At 36.6% G+C, this 18020-nt stretch overlaps 2 protein-coding genes across 7 annotated transcripts in view; one reads left to right on the plus strand and one right to left on the minus strand.

Annotated features, from left to right (window-relative positions):
* The first annotated feature begins 976 nt into the window (after positions 1 to 976).
* Positions 977 to 3620, plus strand: LOC115440114. The gene is made up of 2 exons (XM_030164283.2): positions 977 to 2140; positions 3046 to 3620. The coding sequence occupies exons 1-2, from the start codon at positions 1071 to 1073 to the stop codon at positions 3584 to 3586; spliced, it is 1611 nt and encodes a 536-aa protein (XP_030020143.2). The 5' UTR covers positions 977 to 1070; the 3' UTR covers positions 3587 to 3620.
* The window catches only part of LOC115440100 (unconventional myosin-IXa), a 32137-nt gene continuing 17722 nt past the window's right edge, over positions 3606 to 18020 (minus strand). For 5 of the 6 annotated variants that reach the window (XM_037436451.1, XM_037436449.1, XM_037436453.1 and 2 more), the window contains 17 exons: positions 17721 to 17792; positions 17483 to 17593; positions 17245 to 17386; positions 16362 to 16486; positions 15990 to 16111; positions 14087 to 14297; positions 13613 to 13747; positions 13084 to 13492; positions 11461 to 11730; positions 11090 to 11251; positions 10809 to 10913; positions 10375 to 10512; positions 9899 to 10081; positions 9124 to 9239; positions 8657 to 8798; positions 8119 to 8303; positions 3606 to 7802 (listed from right to left, as the gene is read on the minus strand). In XM_037436451.1, the coding sequence (XP_037292348.1) occupies positions 7655 to 7802; positions 8119 to 8303; positions 8657 to 8798; positions 9124 to 9239; positions 9899 to 10081; positions 10375 to 10512; positions 10809 to 10913; positions 11090 to 11251; positions 11461 to 11730; positions 13084 to 13492; positions 13613 to 13747; positions 14087 to 14297; positions 15990 to 16111; positions 16362 to 16486; positions 17245 to 17386; positions 17483 to 17593; positions 17721 to 17792 (2776 nt within the window). In that variant the 3' untranslated portion in view covers positions 3606 to 7654. The remainder of the gene's footprint in view (positions 7803 to 8118; positions 8304 to 8656; positions 8799 to 9123; positions 9240 to 9898; positions 10082 to 10374; positions 10513 to 10808; positions 10914 to 11089; positions 11252 to 11460; positions 11731 to 13083; positions 13493 to 13612; positions 13748 to 14086; positions 14298 to 15989; positions 16112 to 16361; positions 16487 to 17244; positions 17387 to 17482; positions 17594 to 17720; positions 17793 to 18020) is intronic. The other variant, XM_037436450.1, reaches the window with a different exon arrangement.

Raw genomic sequence — 18020 nt, forward strand, 5'->3', positions numbered from 1 at the left:
AAATAAATACTTCTCATAACCATAACCTCCCTGGGTGTACAAATGATTTAATTAATTGAAATATTCATCGATTTATTTTAAACCGAAACACTATTTTTTATTTACTTACATCAAAGTGATCCTCACAAAACTAAATCGGTGAGTCTGCAGACATTCCGTCGTAGGTTCGTCTTGCTAACTGCAACCACTTTATTCGTATATCTGCTTTTCGTGGTACATCAATAAATAATTTGTTTGGTAAAGATATAGAAGTATTATTACATTCAGGTACGACGCACCAACGATATTTTTTGCGGTCCATTATGATTAACGATTAAACAATCTGTAAACGTTAAGTTGGAAGATAATAACAACGTCCCGTATAAATTAATATTAATTATTAGAGCAGTTCTGTGTCAGAAAACACCTTTAAAGCATTAAAATAACACAACGCGGTATGACATCCAGATGACGTCTGTTTGTTTACATTTTACCCACGTGTGACGTCATGCGCCGTGATTGGTGTTTCATTTGCCGCAAAGAATAGACTAAAAATATTATAATTATTGTATTTTATTTATTGATTTAAAAATACAAATCACAACTCTTTTACAAAAACAAATATGAGATAATATTTTTAATATTACAAACTTTACTTTAAACTGAATTTCAGATTTTTTGGTAATACCTGTCCGGTCCCCTATCCCTTAGATGAATAAGGTCATACATTTTGAATATGATACAATCGGTTCTATATGATTCGTTTAACAATCGATTCCAAATTAAAAATTAACAACCCTAAAACTGTTTTCTTCTTATTCGTGCTAAAAATAATTAATCGCTAGGTCAACCAAACAATATAATTGCAAAAGTAAAAAAGAAATAAAAAATTAAAAAGGGGCCCAAGAACCCTCAGGAATGCTCAGTGTGACAACATTAAATTTACTTATGACATGGCAGCATGGTCTTTGACCTTAGCCGGTTCTCTGTGGAATGAATTAAAAGAAAAAAAATATAAACGTCAGAACGAGAACACATGAGTTTATTTACTTTTTAATATTTAATCTTTATGTGCCCTTTAAATATTAAATATGACAGAATATCATCGTATTTCGGCGTGGTACAATACCGAAGAATGGTTTCGCGCCTACAATTACATATATTCAGAACCATCGGATTTAAATGAAGCGCTTAACCTTCTTCTCATCTGGAAAGCGAGAAGTCCATTTCTTCCCTCCGGTGTCGAATCAACGTTAATATTACTACAAGTATACGTACAAGATGTGAATAGCCATGATGATTCTGCTTCGGAACGTATTATTAGATTGGCCTATTCATCTGCAATTATGCGGTTCGTCAATCATATGTTTGATTCTCAAACTATGAAAGGTCAAAGTCTTTATAATGCGGCAAAATATTTAGGTATTCCGGATTGGATAGTGGACTTGCGACACGATACTGCTCATGGAAACAATCTCCCTACGCTAGAGTTGTTTAGAGAGGCCACTCTTTTTGGATTTGATTGGCTTCGAAATAACTATTGGGATAAACAAAAGACCCAGATTCAAGATTTTGTTACAGGCGTAAAAGTTATAAGTGTAGGTGTCCAGGAAAGAATTGAAGTTCTCATGAATATATTTTCAACACTGAGTATTTGTGCTCATTCTAAATGTAGGATAAAAAATTTAGCAGAGATACCTAATCCTACAATGAGGCAATCAATTGTAGATGATCTCCAATATGTATTCAGAGGCAATATTAATTTATCTAAATTAAAAACTGTTACAATAGCGAATATTGTTAAAAACCTGGATGATTTAGCTAAAGAGTTATTCCACAGTAAAGATATGATAAATCACATGAATAAACTACTGCTGGGCAGCAATTCACTGTTCCTCTCAAAGGAACTGATCACTTTCATGGGACCTGTTAATTTAATAAGAAAAAAAGATTTCAATGATAATTATGTGCAGTGCTTTGAGTTGCTGCTCACTTTTCTTCATACTAATAATTTACTCATTGATTTTATATTAGAGTTAATAAAAATAACTAGAAGTCAAGATGAAAATAGTAATCACAAGGCACTAATTGCTGCGCTGTGGCTTAAAAATATTCTGGCTGCCTTACAGAGGTGTAAAAAATTTATAACTAAAACAAAAATGTAAGTATTGTAATTGCTTGTGTGAGGTTTAACTTACTTGTAACTGTCATATCAAATCCTTTAACACCCATTGTCAATTAATTATTTTTTATCTTTGCCAATGGATCACAGAGTTTGAAATAGTTAAATATTGTAAAAGTTCAATTTTTTTCTTCTAAGTCAGGGTATTATACTTATAAATGCAAAAGTTTGTGAGGATGGATGTATGTTTGTTCCTCTTTCACAAAAAAACTACTGAACAGATCGTGACATCACCAGCGTGAATGAGTTTTTAGGGATAGAAGTCCTGCTATATATATTTTTTGGAATAGAAAGTAGCCTATAACCTTCCCAGGGTCTTAAATTATCTCCATGCGAAATTTCATATAAATCCATTCAGTAGATTTCCAGAAAATCAATAACATACAGATAGACAGAAAAGGGGACTTAGTTTTATAATATGTATAGATTAGGAGTTGCTTGCGGCTTTGTACATTTGAAAAGTTTTTCCTATGATAAAAATCTCTAAAATACTAGAGCTACTAGAACACCAGCACTGTGTATTTAACAAAACATTTTTCCTATGGCAGGTAATTACCTAAGTATTAAGTGCCTAAGTATTAATACAGAAAATGGTGTATGTGTATGTCAAATTACATTCAAAATTCAAATAAGTTTAGCTGTGTCTGAGTTTACTTCTTGACAAAATTCAACCATTTTCACAAACTTGGGTATTTATATTATTAGCTAGGTGACATAGTACAAAGTTAGATAACTGAAAACAAACAAAATAATATTCAATACTTCAAACCCTATTAATTCATTTACCCTCTATTTTTTTAAAACCATGCTTAATTTTATATAAAAATAAGTACATATTTAAAATTGTATTTACTTCTAAATTAATTAAGTGATTTCTTTTGCAGGATGAATTCTGAAGATATTATGTCTAAGACAAGAAAAGAATTAAAAACACTGTATCATCATTGGTTTCCAAATGAAAATATTGATAACATTCTCCTGCTTGATTTGCAAAAGGGTGTGCCATCAGAACTAACAGATATAATCTTTATTCAGCCAATCATTTCAGAATACAATCCTTACCTTACATACTTTGTGAAAAATTTACTGGATTTTGTTGAACCAGCTCTACCTACTGGAGTCTTCTCTAAAATATGTAACTTGGCCAAAGTCATATCGGGCACAGTTCAAAAGTCTGGTAAAACCTCAAAGATATATACAGTGGATGATTTAAAACTGCCTGATCATGTTGATTTAACAGAACAGATGGACATTGATGATGAAGCAGTCCCATTACCAACCGAGTGTGCAGATGTAGAAGTAAACTTATATGGTGTGTGGAAACTGGCTTCAAAGAACTACAGTTGGGACACCACTCCTATAGGCCAGCTGCCATGGACAGTTATTAATGAACAAAAAACTGAACAAAACTGTGTGGATATGTAGTCAAGCAAAAAAATAAATATTTTTTTCCACTGAACATTTTTATTCATATTTTGTATAAGGTTTTGGTTACATTTTGCTTACATTGACTAAAATAAAGCACTCCTTACAATATCGCGGACAATATACATGTTTATGATACAAAATTTATTATAGATAGAGCTTCACAGACAACAGCATACAGTTACATAAAATGACCATGTGTTACCAGTTCAGTATTTATTGGTCCTTAGCAAATAAGACTACATGTCTAGTAAACACATTTACTATGGGAAATATCCAGAATTAACAAATATTCATGTAATATCATAAAATTGGATCAGCATCTGTACTAATCTTGTAACAAAACATGCTAAAAGCAACATTTCCGTCTTCGAAACATTCACATAACAATTTAGATTAAACTCAGATAGAGGGCAATTGTGAGAAGTAATATTAACATAATTTTTTTAAACATAACACATCTAATCTTATTGAAGTGTCTCATTTTAATGAATAAACAAAAATGATGGGCTGTTTTGAGGCACTTTTATACATTCAACATCAGCAGACAATAGTTTTGTAGTGTAGAGCAGTACTTTCTAAAACTGTATACTATCTAAATATTTACACATTCTTACATAGAACAGATACAGTAACTATATACACTTCTAAAGTGTCCATATTACTACATGTGGCCACATTGCACATTCATACATCTTTATACAAAATAATTTATATTTAATTAGTTATGAGTATGTCACTGATTAGCTTTTACAGACCACTCTTTAAGAGAATGAAGTTAATATCTGAGAATGCACACACGTGGCTAACAATGGTTTAATGATACAAGTAACGCTAACACTATGTAAACATCAACAGTACACCTAACTTTCAGACGCGTTCAGGCTAGACATGGACTGCTGAAAGCAAACTAGTCGAAGGCACGGAAAATACAGTTCATTACTGCGACACAACCCCAATAAAAAACAACATACTTTACATAAAAATACAGTATTTGTTCGGTACTTCGACAAACGTTTATTTTTTTCTTTTCAACAAGTGCAAATAACTCCAAGAATAACTATATCGATTTACATTGTCTATATAATATGCGAAGGAACGTTATAAAGTGTACATTTTACAAAATTTTCTTAACGTTCGTTTTGAGATTCAAGTATTTTATGGCATTACAAATGACCAGTAAACCTAGATGAATACGTAGGTACATCATAGGATAGTTCAAGCCGTCAAAATTGAGCTATAAAACTCCTCCACAGTAAACATCAGGAGGCTTAGAATCAATCAAAGATTTCACAGAATAATTCGTTGTAAATAATTATAAACTAATTAAAAGTGGTAAAATATATTTTGTGACTTAACAATAAATTCCGTAGCTTATTAATAGACAGTCTTTTTTAGAACATGAAAGCGCAGAGGCAAGTAAGTCCCATTATTTTAGTACACATTAATATTTAGAATCTTGTCAATGTATTTGTGATAGTAGGTAACAACTGTTTGTGATATTTATTAAAACCTTCGTACGATATTCCTTTCTTGGTTTTATCGCTACAGTGTTAAAAATTATCGTAGTAAGTACTTTTTAAATTCAATTTATATAAAAGTCTGATAACCTTTTAACTTTTAGAAAACTTAAATTCAAAACATGTAACACTTACGGAATAAATTACATAGCCAAGAATTTAGTAGAGATAGAACACTTAAATTTCTTACAAATATAATATTAACACATTATCATTCTTGTGATAAATGTAACAAAAACATATTGCCAAGTTAAAAATCACAATGAGACAAGACTTAACATATTTACAAGTAATAAAATGAGCCATATACTATGGAGTGTTAATTAAACACAACATTGAGAACAACAAATGTATATATTGTTCTTTTTTTTAGATGTTCATCTCTAAATGATCAACACCAGGGTTTTTATATCAACGAAACAGCACAGTTTTAGGAAAATTATACAAAATGATTAAAGAACTAAAAATATTAAGTTTTATTAAATTCGTTTCGTGTTTATATTATATAAAAAAAAGTAGAAAATAGTACCGACAATTGAAGACCGACCAATTAACAATGAACTTTGTCGAGCCTTTGATGTTTCAAATTTTATTTATAGTAACAATTTCGCAAAAATAAATCATAAAACATAATCTCTCGGAGAATCCTGAGAATAATGAATAATGCTTAGACACATTGCAGTGAAAATAATAAAAACCAAATTAAACAGTAAAACACAATATGTGTAGTGTAAATAAATTTTGCTGTCTACACGCTTATTAAATATTAAACATGTTGCATATTAGTTACGCGACATGCAGCAGTTTAATCCATGAACGCAAGGTTGGTTAAAACATTTTTTTATCGTACAGCGTCCTACCGCACGGAGACGCTCTGTTTTCACTGCAATTTTATTAAATATTTTGTTTCTAACATAAATCTGCATACGGCACCATAGGCGTAGTTACGTGGGGGGAAAGTGTGGGCTGAGCACACCCTAGACACGTTTGTACTCTAGAAAAAACCCTCGGAATTTTTACGAGAGGTTCGCGTGGTGTATAAAATCGGAGACCTCTTTTTGCTCCTGCCGCGCTGGCTGGCTGACCTAGTTTAAATCTCTAGTAACGCCAATGGTATGCACCATTAAAGTACAGCTGATTAACAATAACTGATTTGATAGATAATTTTCTAAAATAAGCTCCGCGATTGTAGAGACAGTAAAAAATAAAGGCCAATCCAGTTTAACAGTGTATGAAAGTAGAGAATCTAAAAACCATTTTTCTACATTTCAATCGGCACCGTTCGAGATTACCATTTTAAATATTGTTAGACTCAAATCTTTACAAAACTCTAATTGGATATCAAATTGAGGTTATCCGTCGGTTTAAATGTATTAGCGATCACAATCGCTATCTTTAGATTGATCACCAATCAGAGGACACCGAAGGACATGCCTGCAAGTGCTTTTTTAATTTGTTTATTTCCAAAATTAAAAAGTGGTCAGAATGAATAGATTATGGCCATACATCGATCAAAAATATCTATCCTCGATAACTTTCTCTGACAAGTTGTACATCTAATTTAATATGTTATTACGTATTCTAAGAAGTCATATTACGTGCCTCATGGAGGCACCCATTTTCGGGATATCAAATCTGAATTAGTAACTGAACAAGCTATTTGTGTAAAAAATACTTTAAGACACAAACTATTCAATAGTCTAGTATTCAGATTGATTCAGGTGTTTTACGTAATAGAGTAACAACTACAAGTTCCACAATTATAAAATTAATAAGATTATGCCCTCAGTAAAATAAAAGATAGTATTACTATACATCGGAATGAAGGTTACTATTTTGAAATTTATATATATATTTACTGTATAATTATGAGTGTATAGACGACAAACGTACTAAACACACAACCTAACTCTCTACAACACACTAATATAATGCAATGCTTGCAACATTCACATTAGTTTGGTTTCTATAAAATCCCACAACCCGTAAAAATGTCCAGGTAATATGGTTTCTCTTCAATAACAGTACGTTTAAATTTATCGTATACTGGCGACAGTAAAAGTAGATAATATTTCACATAAATACTGTTATCATAAATACATTCATATTGTTTGGAAAACTTATATAAAATATTATATTATATTACAAAATGCTTTCCAGTAATTCAATGCTTATCACTTCTAATAAACTGTTTTGAAAGTCGATCATTTGAAAAGAAATAGATCACTCAAAAAAAATGGTATGCGTCCTGTATTTTAAATAGCACACAATTTTTTTCTACACATTATAATTGATATCAGGTACACACAACAAAATAGACAATTCCAATGTGTTTTTAGCGTAAAGATATGTGTAACATAAATGCATTTATTACAATAGTGAGCTTGATGCCGCAAATCTATATTTTATTAAACAATCCTGTATTGATTTGATGGCATACGTGTGCTGCGACTTCAACATATTCTGTAGCTCTTCTCAGGCAAGAGGCTTGCGCATGCGTCCTGTGAACACTAGTGGAGAGGCGAACCCGACGGCGTGTACCTAGCGTCTAGACCATGATGGGATCGTCGGAGGACAACTGCCGATGGAGCAGCCGCTGCGATCGGAGCGAGCTGGCGCCCGTGCTCAGGTCGTCGGTGCTGCCCAGCTCGCCGTCGTGGTCTGTTGTTGATAGTAAATCGTCATCCGATGTTGCCCTGCGTGGATAATAAATGGTTATGATTGATATTTTGTAAATGCTAGATAATTCGCTCGATGGCTACTACGTTAAATTGCCAATAAGTGTGGAAACATATTATAGTTTGCGTATGAGAAGAATTTGTGGTCACGTTGGTAAGTATTCGAGTAGTTAGTCCACATTTTGTCTCCAAGCCGTTTAATTTTGACTTTTCAACACAAGTTGAAGGGTATTGGCGACGTGTTTGCGTAATTATGACCGCCGTATCCCCTTAGCTAATCCTTGACACACGCATTGGCTAACGTGAAGAGGCAGTACAGAAACAACAACTGTACCTGATGAGGGTGGGCAGGTGCGATGTGAGTATGGCTTTCTCCTTCTGTATGTCGTGTATGTGTCCCACGAGGAACTGCTCTTCGGTGCGCGGCGGCTGTGCGTGCGAGCGCAGGGTGGAAAGCCGGTTGGTGGCGGTGTGGCACGCCGTCTCCAGCGTCGCGATGTCTTGCAGCATGCCGCGCGTCTACACAAGTCAGTTTCAGTATTAACATATATTATAAAATAAACAAGGATCTATATGTATTATAACTAACATTTTAAAATACAATCAATGAATAATGATTATTACCACATATTGAAATATAAAAATTGCAGAAAGCACCATGTGCTTGTCTGATTGCAATGAACGATCTAAATCTTCAATCCGATCGACCCCGAGACAAAACCAATCAAAATGTGTCATTAATTAAAAGCAAGTAGAAAATCTGTTCTTTTTGGCGACAGATCGAAGGAAGTGATTAGCATCGTTTATTGAAAGCGTCGATTAGTCAATCTCCATTTTAGGCCATTTATTTTGAATAAAGTGAGTGTGTGTACCGTGCGCATTTTGTCGACGAGTATGGCCTCGAGACAGGCGGTCTGGCGCGCGATGTCGTGCAGCGAGTCCTGCGCGGGCTGCACCTTGTGCGTGCGCAGGATGCACGGCGCGAACACTATCGCCAGCGCGTTCGGACCCATCCTGACGGCACAACACGTTCAGTGAATACATTTTACATACATTATGCCTACTCACTGGCCACACTGAGGTGATAAAAGTGGCAAATGTTGGTTTTAAATTATCATAGCACGTATTATGTGATATGCTGAGAATAGGAGAATTCAACTAATATATTCGCTTATGGGTGTTTATTGGAATTTAAATTTTTGTGCAATATTATGTAATAGTACTTACTGTGCATGAAAAAATATATATATTTGTGGAATTTTGGTCAATCAAAAATAAACTTAATACATTAACTAAGTAAGGTATTTTTGTTTTTAATGTAATAAACTAATAATTTTACCTGTTGTGGTCTTCCCGGAGAGCCACTCTTGCTAAATGGAATATCAACCGCTCCACCAGATCAAAGTTAGGTTTGGGCAGCTTTCTTAATATCGTGAATATAGTGGATACTCGTTCCTAGAACAAATTAATTTAATTAAAAAGGCTAAGCGGATAACAAATTGCACCTATGATAAATATTTTACTATATTAAATTGCATCTAATAATATTCTTTATAATAGATACAATGACCAGCGTCGACTATACGCGTCAAGTCGAATAGAAACTATTCACATTAATTCTCAACAAATTTTAATTAACATACTCATTGTGGCGCGTTGTCGTGAAATACCGCGCATACTAAATATATACGGTTCAATTCTGCGGATATTGATTAAACTTAAATCGACGCCAGACATAATGCAGTCTGACACAGTGCTGAGGGCTTACACGTGGAACTTCTATGTTACAACACCTTAATGGTACATAGCATTTTACAGCTTAGACACGAAAATGTACTTGGCGGCAAGCGGTATGGCACCGTGGTTTAGACGTCATGTACGCTGTAGCGACGCCGCTAGCGCTCTGCTCTTTGTCGGGCATCCTTCGTATTATTACGTACATCTGTTTCGCTCGCTCGTTGCTGCCGCGTGGCAGAAAACTGGGCGGCGATTCGTGGTGAGCTTCATAGTCCCCTATACACTTGTTGCCGCTTACCACGCCACACTGAGCCGCCGTTTAAAGCGACAATTTCGTAGCCTAGCCCCTCTACCACCGAATGTCGCGTATAAAGTACCTGTGGGTCGGTTATCTGCGCGGCGAGCATGAAGTCGTCGTAGAGGTCGAAGGTGAGCAGCGGTTCGGGCAGCTCGCGGAAGAAGCTCTTGAGCACGGAGGCGCGCACGTGCACCGCGAACACGTCGAGTCGCTCCACGCCCTCCTCCGGCCGCTCGTCCAGCAGCCGCCGCAGCTCGCGCACCTGCGCACGCGCATATAGCACATTATATACACTTCGCGTGTGATCTCCAAGAAATCTTATGGAATACGGACGTAACAATACAATGATACCAATATAAAGATATGCTCGCGCTCCAGGCCTTCAGCGTATTGTCAATATCAAAAAAGCGGCATAATTCGACTGGCAAGGGCGACTGGCGAACATCTCTCGTCAATCGAAACTCCATCTGGACACCACTCCACTTACCATCAACTGGAGTGAGTCACTTAGCAATGTCTGGATAAAAAGGAAATAAAAAATCATAGATAAATTACCTTAGAACTTAGACCGCTTTTCCTGTAAAGTCCTTCTGTGTATAACCCCGTCATCTCTATTGTGGTGATGAGTCTGTCTACTACCACTGGTATATTAGTTTCTCCCGTCGGTAGCTCGCTTAGTGGCATACCAAACACCTACAACAACAATGCATTATATAGATATCACAATTATTATTTTTTTGTTAACTAATCTGGTAACAATTGACTAACAAAACGCAAACTTAGTTTTCAATGTTCCAAATGTCATAGTCTTGCCTATTAACGTTGACGTGTTGTTATCGTCAATCCTTTTAGCCAACTTCCGACCAGCCAAACTGAATTACGACAGCCATAATTGTTAATGTGCAGAAAAAAAAAACAGTAACGCATTAACCATAATCTGTGATCACCAATGAGTAGTACCCGGCCGACTAATGATTAATAAATATTACCTTGCCACGTTTAACGACGCCCATTTGCTCGTGGCCGCCCGCATCCACGGCGCCCACTATCGCCGCCGATGGCATGACACCGTCTTTTCGACAAAGCGTTGATACCTGTAAGAAATAAACCCAGCTTTATAAATTGTTTTTTAATAACAAGAAATTGATTTATTTGTCCTGGTTGTCTCCGAAGGCTGATATAGGATACCTGAATTGTATCCAAATGGATAATTAATAAAAATCTTTATTACATTTTTAAAGAAATAATTCATGGTATTAAGCCTGTTTACCTTTGTGTAACATTTCTTGTGTGATGCCAGTTTGCAGGTCTGACATATGAGCGACCGTTCTATCGGCCACATAAAGAAAGTCTTGCAAATCTCGCACTCCGTTGGGATGTTGATCATGGACAACACGAAGTTATGGCCTTTGTATTGTATGGGGTCGTCAACCTGTAGAAAAAAAAATGCTTCATAATGATGACGGTATATATCATACTCATGACGATTAAATGTGTTATTAAATTAGAGATAGTTTAAGACCCTGTGAAGCTTATAGTCTACTATCTATCACAAGGAAATATATAGCGGGACTTTTATCCCGGAAAACTTCTTCACGCGCGCGAAGCCACGAACAAAAATTAGTACAACATAACACAAACCTTCCGCTTCTTATCCTTTTTCCGTTTCGTCCTAGACTTCTCGGTGTCGTGCTGGCTCATGAACTCGTCCATGAACCCTCGGAACGCGTTGACGCCCATGGTGATGGACAGCGTGGAGCCCTCGCGCGCGCACACCGTCTCCATCACGTGCAGGAAGTTCGCGATCAGATCCTTGTACTTGAGCGCCGAGCCGCGAGTCTCGAAGATGCTGTACGTCGCTACCAAGTTGTCTTTGAACTCTAGTAGAGCGTGTTTGAATACCCTGTCCACCTGAATGGGAAATTGTATTTTAGGTATGTTCTTATTGAGTTGACATTGAATTGGACAATAGAGGTCTAACAGTAATTCGCGTAATATTTGTAATCAATAAGAGCACAAATTGAAATCTCATACTTAACATTACAAGGGTTAAAACAAAGTTTAAAACTATTAAAAAGTATTTTTTTAATGTTTAATCTATACTATTATATAAAGCTGAAGAGTTTGTTTGTTTGTTTGTTTGTTTGTTTGTTTGTTTGAACGCGCTAATCTCAGGAACTACCGGTCCAAACTGAAAAATTCTTTTTGCGTTGGATAGCCCTTTGTTCGTGGAGTGCTATAGGCTATATATCATCACGCTATACCCAAAAGGAGCGGGGCAGTAATGGCTAATCTCAGGAACTACCGGTCCAAACTGAAAAATTCTTTTTGCGTTGGATAGCCCTTTATTCGTGGAGTGCTATAGGCTATATATCATCACGCTATACCCAATAGGAGCGGGGCAGTAATGGCTAATCTCAGGAACTACCGGTCCAAACTGAAAAAATATTTTTGCGTTGGATAGCACTTTGTTCGTGGAGAGCTATAGGCTATATATCATCACGCTATATTCAATAGGAGCGGAGCAGTAATGGCTAATCTCAGGAACTACCGATTCGAACTGAAAAATATTTTTGTGTTGAATAGTCCTTTGTTTGTGGAGTGCTCAAAGTTATATATCATCACGCTATGACCAATAGGAGCGGAGCAGTAATGGCTAATCTCAGGAACTACCGGTTTCAACTGAAAAATTCGTTTTGTGTTGGATAGCCCTTTATTTGTGGACCGCTATAAGCTATATATCATCACGCTATGACCAATAGGAGCGGAGCAGTAATGGCTAATCTCAGGAACTACCGGTTTGAACTGAAAAAATCTTTTTGTGTTGGATAGCCCTTTGTTCCTGGAGTGCTATAGGCTATATATCATCACGCTATGACCAATCGGAGCGGAGCAGTAATGAAACATGTTGCAAAAACGGGGAAAAATTATTAGTTTTGAGAGCTTCCGTTGCGTGCGCTGCGTAAACGATTAAAGTTATGCAACAATGATGTATGACGGTATTATTCCTCTTAAAAAGTTCTAAAAAATATATTATAAAACAAGTCCCCCGCTGCATCTGTCTGCTTGAACGTGTTAAACTCAAAAACTACCCAACGTATTAAGATGAAATTTGGTATGGAAACAGTTTGAGAGGCTCCCGGGAAACTACTACTTTTAAAACGGAAAACTTTAGCCTGAAAAACTTTATAATGCGGGCGGAGCCGCGGGCAAAAGCTAGTAACCGATATAAGAGAACTAGGTTAATAATTATATATCACTTACTTCCGATTGTTTATTATTTTCATTAGACTCCATTTTATAGATTTTCTCAGTGATGAAATTCTGCATGGCCTGCAACTCGTTCGCGTCTGATATAATTTTGTCGGCTCTGTCCATAAATTCTGACGTTCCGGTCAAGCTGAAATTCGACGGAACGGACCCTTTAGGATCAGCGAGCAAGCTGTAATTTGAGTTGGATATCATTCTCTTTCTGTTTTTGTGCCGCCCTCTGGTTGGTACAGCGACGGGGCTCGTACAAGGCATCTTTATCACGCCCTTGTTCTGAATACACTTGGTGTGGTACAGCTCCTTGCAGTCGATACATCTCTGGCCCTGTGTGACGAATGCGTCGATCGCTTGGAGGCAGTACACGCATTTATCTCCTTTCGCGAAGCGCGTGCCTTTGCGAAACCTGAAATCAAATACCTTGGATGAGTTACAAAGTTTATGGAAAAGAAGATAATGATTTTAAAATATTATCTGCATGAATATGTGGTAATTGTCATTGTTACAATATTTAATTGTGAGTGACCTGTGTCCGGCGATGCGAAAGAGTCCGTTGCCGGTCTGTCCGATGTAGTCGGTGGAGCGCGGGTCGGCGCCGCGCGGCTCGCCCGGCGCGGGGTCCGAGTTGCGTCGGCGCAACGCCTCGCCCGCAGACACGCCGCTAAAAACAACATGACACATCGTTACAGCATAATGTACACTCGGAACTAATTGTGTTAAATAAAAAACTTGTCGAGTTTTATATAATGTGCACAAAAAATGACAATACATAACTAACCGCCATTTTCAATAAAAAATCCTAAACGCCTTTTTCGATCTATCTTAAAAATTAACCAATCACTACACAGTTTCTTTTGACATGCTTACAAATGAGTTATTTCGATTGGTTCATTCTTGGAATTGGATTGAAGATTGAGATTAGGATAGTTTATTGAAAACGGTTGTACGTCGGGTTTAAACATTGTGGAATTAAAGTGAATAAAGCTTTTCATGATTGTACCGTTCAGCATGATGATCTTGCAACGAGAGCGAAGCGTCGACGATGATGTCGGGCGGCGGTCGTCGCGGGGAGCGGCGGGGCGAGCGTCGAGGTGCGCGTGCGGGGGGCGCGGGCGGTGCGCTGGCGGCGGCGGGGGAGGGGGCGGCGGGCGGCGCGGGCCCGGGGGCCGCCGCCGCGGCTGGCTCCAGCGACCGCTGCGCCACGGAACACGCTGCGGGAACACGACTCCATTAACATTACTGCTTTTCAACAACCAATACTATGATCTACTCATGCCTAAGTATAATTTTCGTTTCTATATAAATATGACTAAATAGTCAATTTATAGTTTCAATTCTTCCTATTTATTTCAATTATTCGGGCGAGTTAAAAATCGCGTTGTTCCGGTAGCTTAGTACTATATTCCAATGCGGCATGCATTGGAATAAAGTATTAAGCTACCGGAATCATTATCAATACTCGTATATAGTTCTTGTAGTGAATATGTTTGCTAAATAATTTTCCGCAAACATGCACCTTTCTATCCTAAAACTATACACATAAAACAGTAATTGAAAATATTATATTTATGAAAAATAAACACTTTGGTGTTACTTTGAAGTAACTTACATAAACAGATATTTACAATTTACTTCAAACCTCATGAGGGAGTACACATTTATTTTATTATCAGTTCATTTATTCAATTAATCTTACAATGTAGTAATTTTTAAAACTAAAAGCAATAATTATGCAAATAAATTGTAAACAAGATAAAGAGTATAAATACATGTAGTTATTTGCGAGGATATTATGCATGTTGAAAGATTTTGTAGTCAATTCCACTCACCGCAATAATAAAAAAACAACTTCAAACACACTTGAACATAACCCATCACAGCTAACACTATGGTGATTCCGACAAAACAAACCAAACTCTCTTCACTCTGTCCTTTATAAATTATACTGGACAGCAGAGACATTATGCCTCGAAAGGACACGAAACACGAATGAAAACACAAATCTCTCGTAATAATATTTACTGGGAATGTTGTTTACTTCCCAACTAATTAAGGAATATTAAACCGTTATCTACTTGCAAAATGGTCTCGACATTACAACGAAAATAACAGGCTATTGTTGCTAATGAGTTCGAGATTGGTTTACATTAGTGAAAGCGTAATTAATTGCAAAACAACCCTCGAGTTAATAACAACCTTCTCACAATTGTCACGTATACCAACAGATTACTTCATTAGTTTAAATAATTCGGAGCACAAATCTTGCATTATATAGCAAATTAATTTGAATTGTTTGGTGAGCGCGCAATCGCGACCAACGCGTGTTTGCCCTGTGAAGTTGTGTTACGTGTTATTGTTATTCGTGTGTTATATATAAAACATTAAAAAGTATAGTTGTTTATAGACCGGACATAGGATACCCAAATCACGATATGGATATAATATTAAGTAAGTTTTTTATATTGCCGTTTTGCTATTTCATGCTAGATTGAGTAACTATCGCATAAATGTAAAATTTTTGTATGACAATCTTCCCAATGTCTGTCTGTTCTATATAACTTTACAACTCTTTTGTTATATATGACAATTTCGATAACATTACGTATACCTTGTAGTTAGAGAGTGTGTTTATATTAATTTCTGTTACCGATATAACTACGTAGCCTAGTAAAAATAAAAGCGCGCCGTAAGGTCAATATTGTTTTTCAATATAAGGATTTATTTCCTGCCGCCCCGACTTTCATAAACGATCTTAATAGTTTTTTAGATCCATCGCGAAAATGCCTGCACAACAATGCTGCTCACTTCAGACACATACAAATAAATTATAATTAGTCACATCTTCGCAAATGAGATTCCTCACCAGGTCAAGTGCAGTTGTAATAAGTGGTGTAAGTACGTACGGATGGGCGTGGCGGCGGGCGCGGCGCTGGGCGCGGGCGCGGGCGCCGCGCTGCCCGTCGGCGACAGCGTGCTGCTCGACAGGCTGCGCTGGTACACCGGCGCCACCAGGGACGACCCGCGTCTGCGCACACGCACCGTATCGATATAATAACAGTTATGTACACAAACACGTAGCGTTACGACATATCGATATAATTTGAAAGACGAGCAATACTTTTTCCCTGGACGCCATTTAATTTACTATCGGGCTCCATGACTATGCCCTGGATGTATAAAGAAGTACCATCGATAGTTGATTGTCGACATGCATATTCAATCGCAAGTCTAGGCTTCTTAACCTTAGAGTATTCACAATATTACAAAGAGTGTACCTCAACAAGCTACTCCGACTACTGCTGTCGGACTCCGCCGTGGACCAGTTGCCGATCTGCCGTAAGTATTCTTCACTACTACTTGTCATAGATTCCACCATTTCGTATAACTCCTTTTCTTTCTTCTAAAAAGAAATATGGTATTAGACGTCTATTATCTCTACATAGTATAAAACAAAGTCGCTTTCTCTGTCCCTATGTGAGCTTAAATCTTTAAAACTACGCAACAGATTTTGATGCGGTTTTTTTTTAATAGATAGAGTGATTCAAGAGGAAGGTTTATATGTATAATAATAACATTCAATTAATAGTCAGAATTGCACCCGTGCGAAGCCGGGGCGGGTCGCTAGTTATAAATAAAAACGATAAATGTGGCGGTTATTGAATGTTTTTTTTAAATACAAAACGATTCGATTACACTGGTTATATATAATTTTAATTCTTATTCGACATAAACTTACCCCCTTATTCATAAACGTTTTTTATCTAAGGACGGAGTAAAGCTGTGATAACAAGCCTGTTTCTCAGTGCCCAACGGCACTGAGAAATAGACATAGGGCCATTGTGATTGGTTATTATTGTTGTATTTCAATATTAGCCAATCATATCGGCCCTACGTCTACGCACTGCGAAGACTGCCATGGCGTCAGCACTGAGAAACAGACTTGTTATCACAGCCTTACTCGGTCGTTAGATAACAAACGTCTATGAATAAGGGGGTTAATCTCTATAATATAGTGTATAATATAAGGGGTGGTAAACTCCATCTAAGGCTAAATATTACCGCGAGACCGATAGCGAACAAGCACCGTGAGGGAAAGTTTAAAAGAACTTTGAAGAGCGAGTTCAAGAGTATGTGAAACCATAGCTATATACGGCATACCTGTTTCGCCATGAAGTTTTGGTCTATCCTGAGCCAAAGCATTTCGTTCGCCAGATCTTCGGGTGTGATCTTATTTGGTAGAGACACTTGTGTGTACCTCCATTTGTCGCCCGTGGGTGCTTTGTTTTCTACCTCCACAATTCTATAACAAAAAAAAAAATCGATTTATAGCCTTTAATTTTTTCGATTATACAATTTTAATTATCAATATTAAATGAACTTCAGAATATCACAATACCTTTCAAAATCCTTTGAATCGTTCTCGACCAATTGTCTTCTTGGTACTTGCCGCACTGGAGGTATGCTTGGAACTTCCGCTATCGACACGATATCTCGGTTTTTCTCCAAGCTATAAAAAGATATAAAAAATTGATTACCTAAAATAACAATCAACAAGTAGAAGAAATATAAACGAAATTACGATTACACACAATATTACGTATGTTAATATTTATTATCCATATAAAAATTATCACCTTTGTATGGGTAGAGACTGCGTTGCCCGCAGTAATCTCGTCTTCTCTGCATCCAGTTGTAATATCATGTCTCTAAAATGTTAAATTTACTATTCGTATAGGCTGATATTAATAAATCTTTTATGAAGGATACTAGAATAATAAAAAATATCATTGTTTTGTATAAATAATTTCGGATATTTCAAATTAATGTTCAAAACTAAATTTTTTGTTTAAAAAATATTATATAAAGCATAATAAACAACCATTACTATCAATATGGATTGAATATATCGATACCAATCTTTTATTATATAAATG

This window comes from Manduca sexta, chromosome 8 (genome assembly GCF_014839805.1).
Source record: "Manduca sexta isolate Smith_Timp_Sample1 chromosome 8, JHU_Msex_v1.0, whole genome shotgun sequence".
In the NCBI taxonomy this organism is placed as follows: Eukaryota; Metazoa; Arthropoda; class Insecta; order Lepidoptera; family Sphingidae; genus Manduca; species Manduca sexta.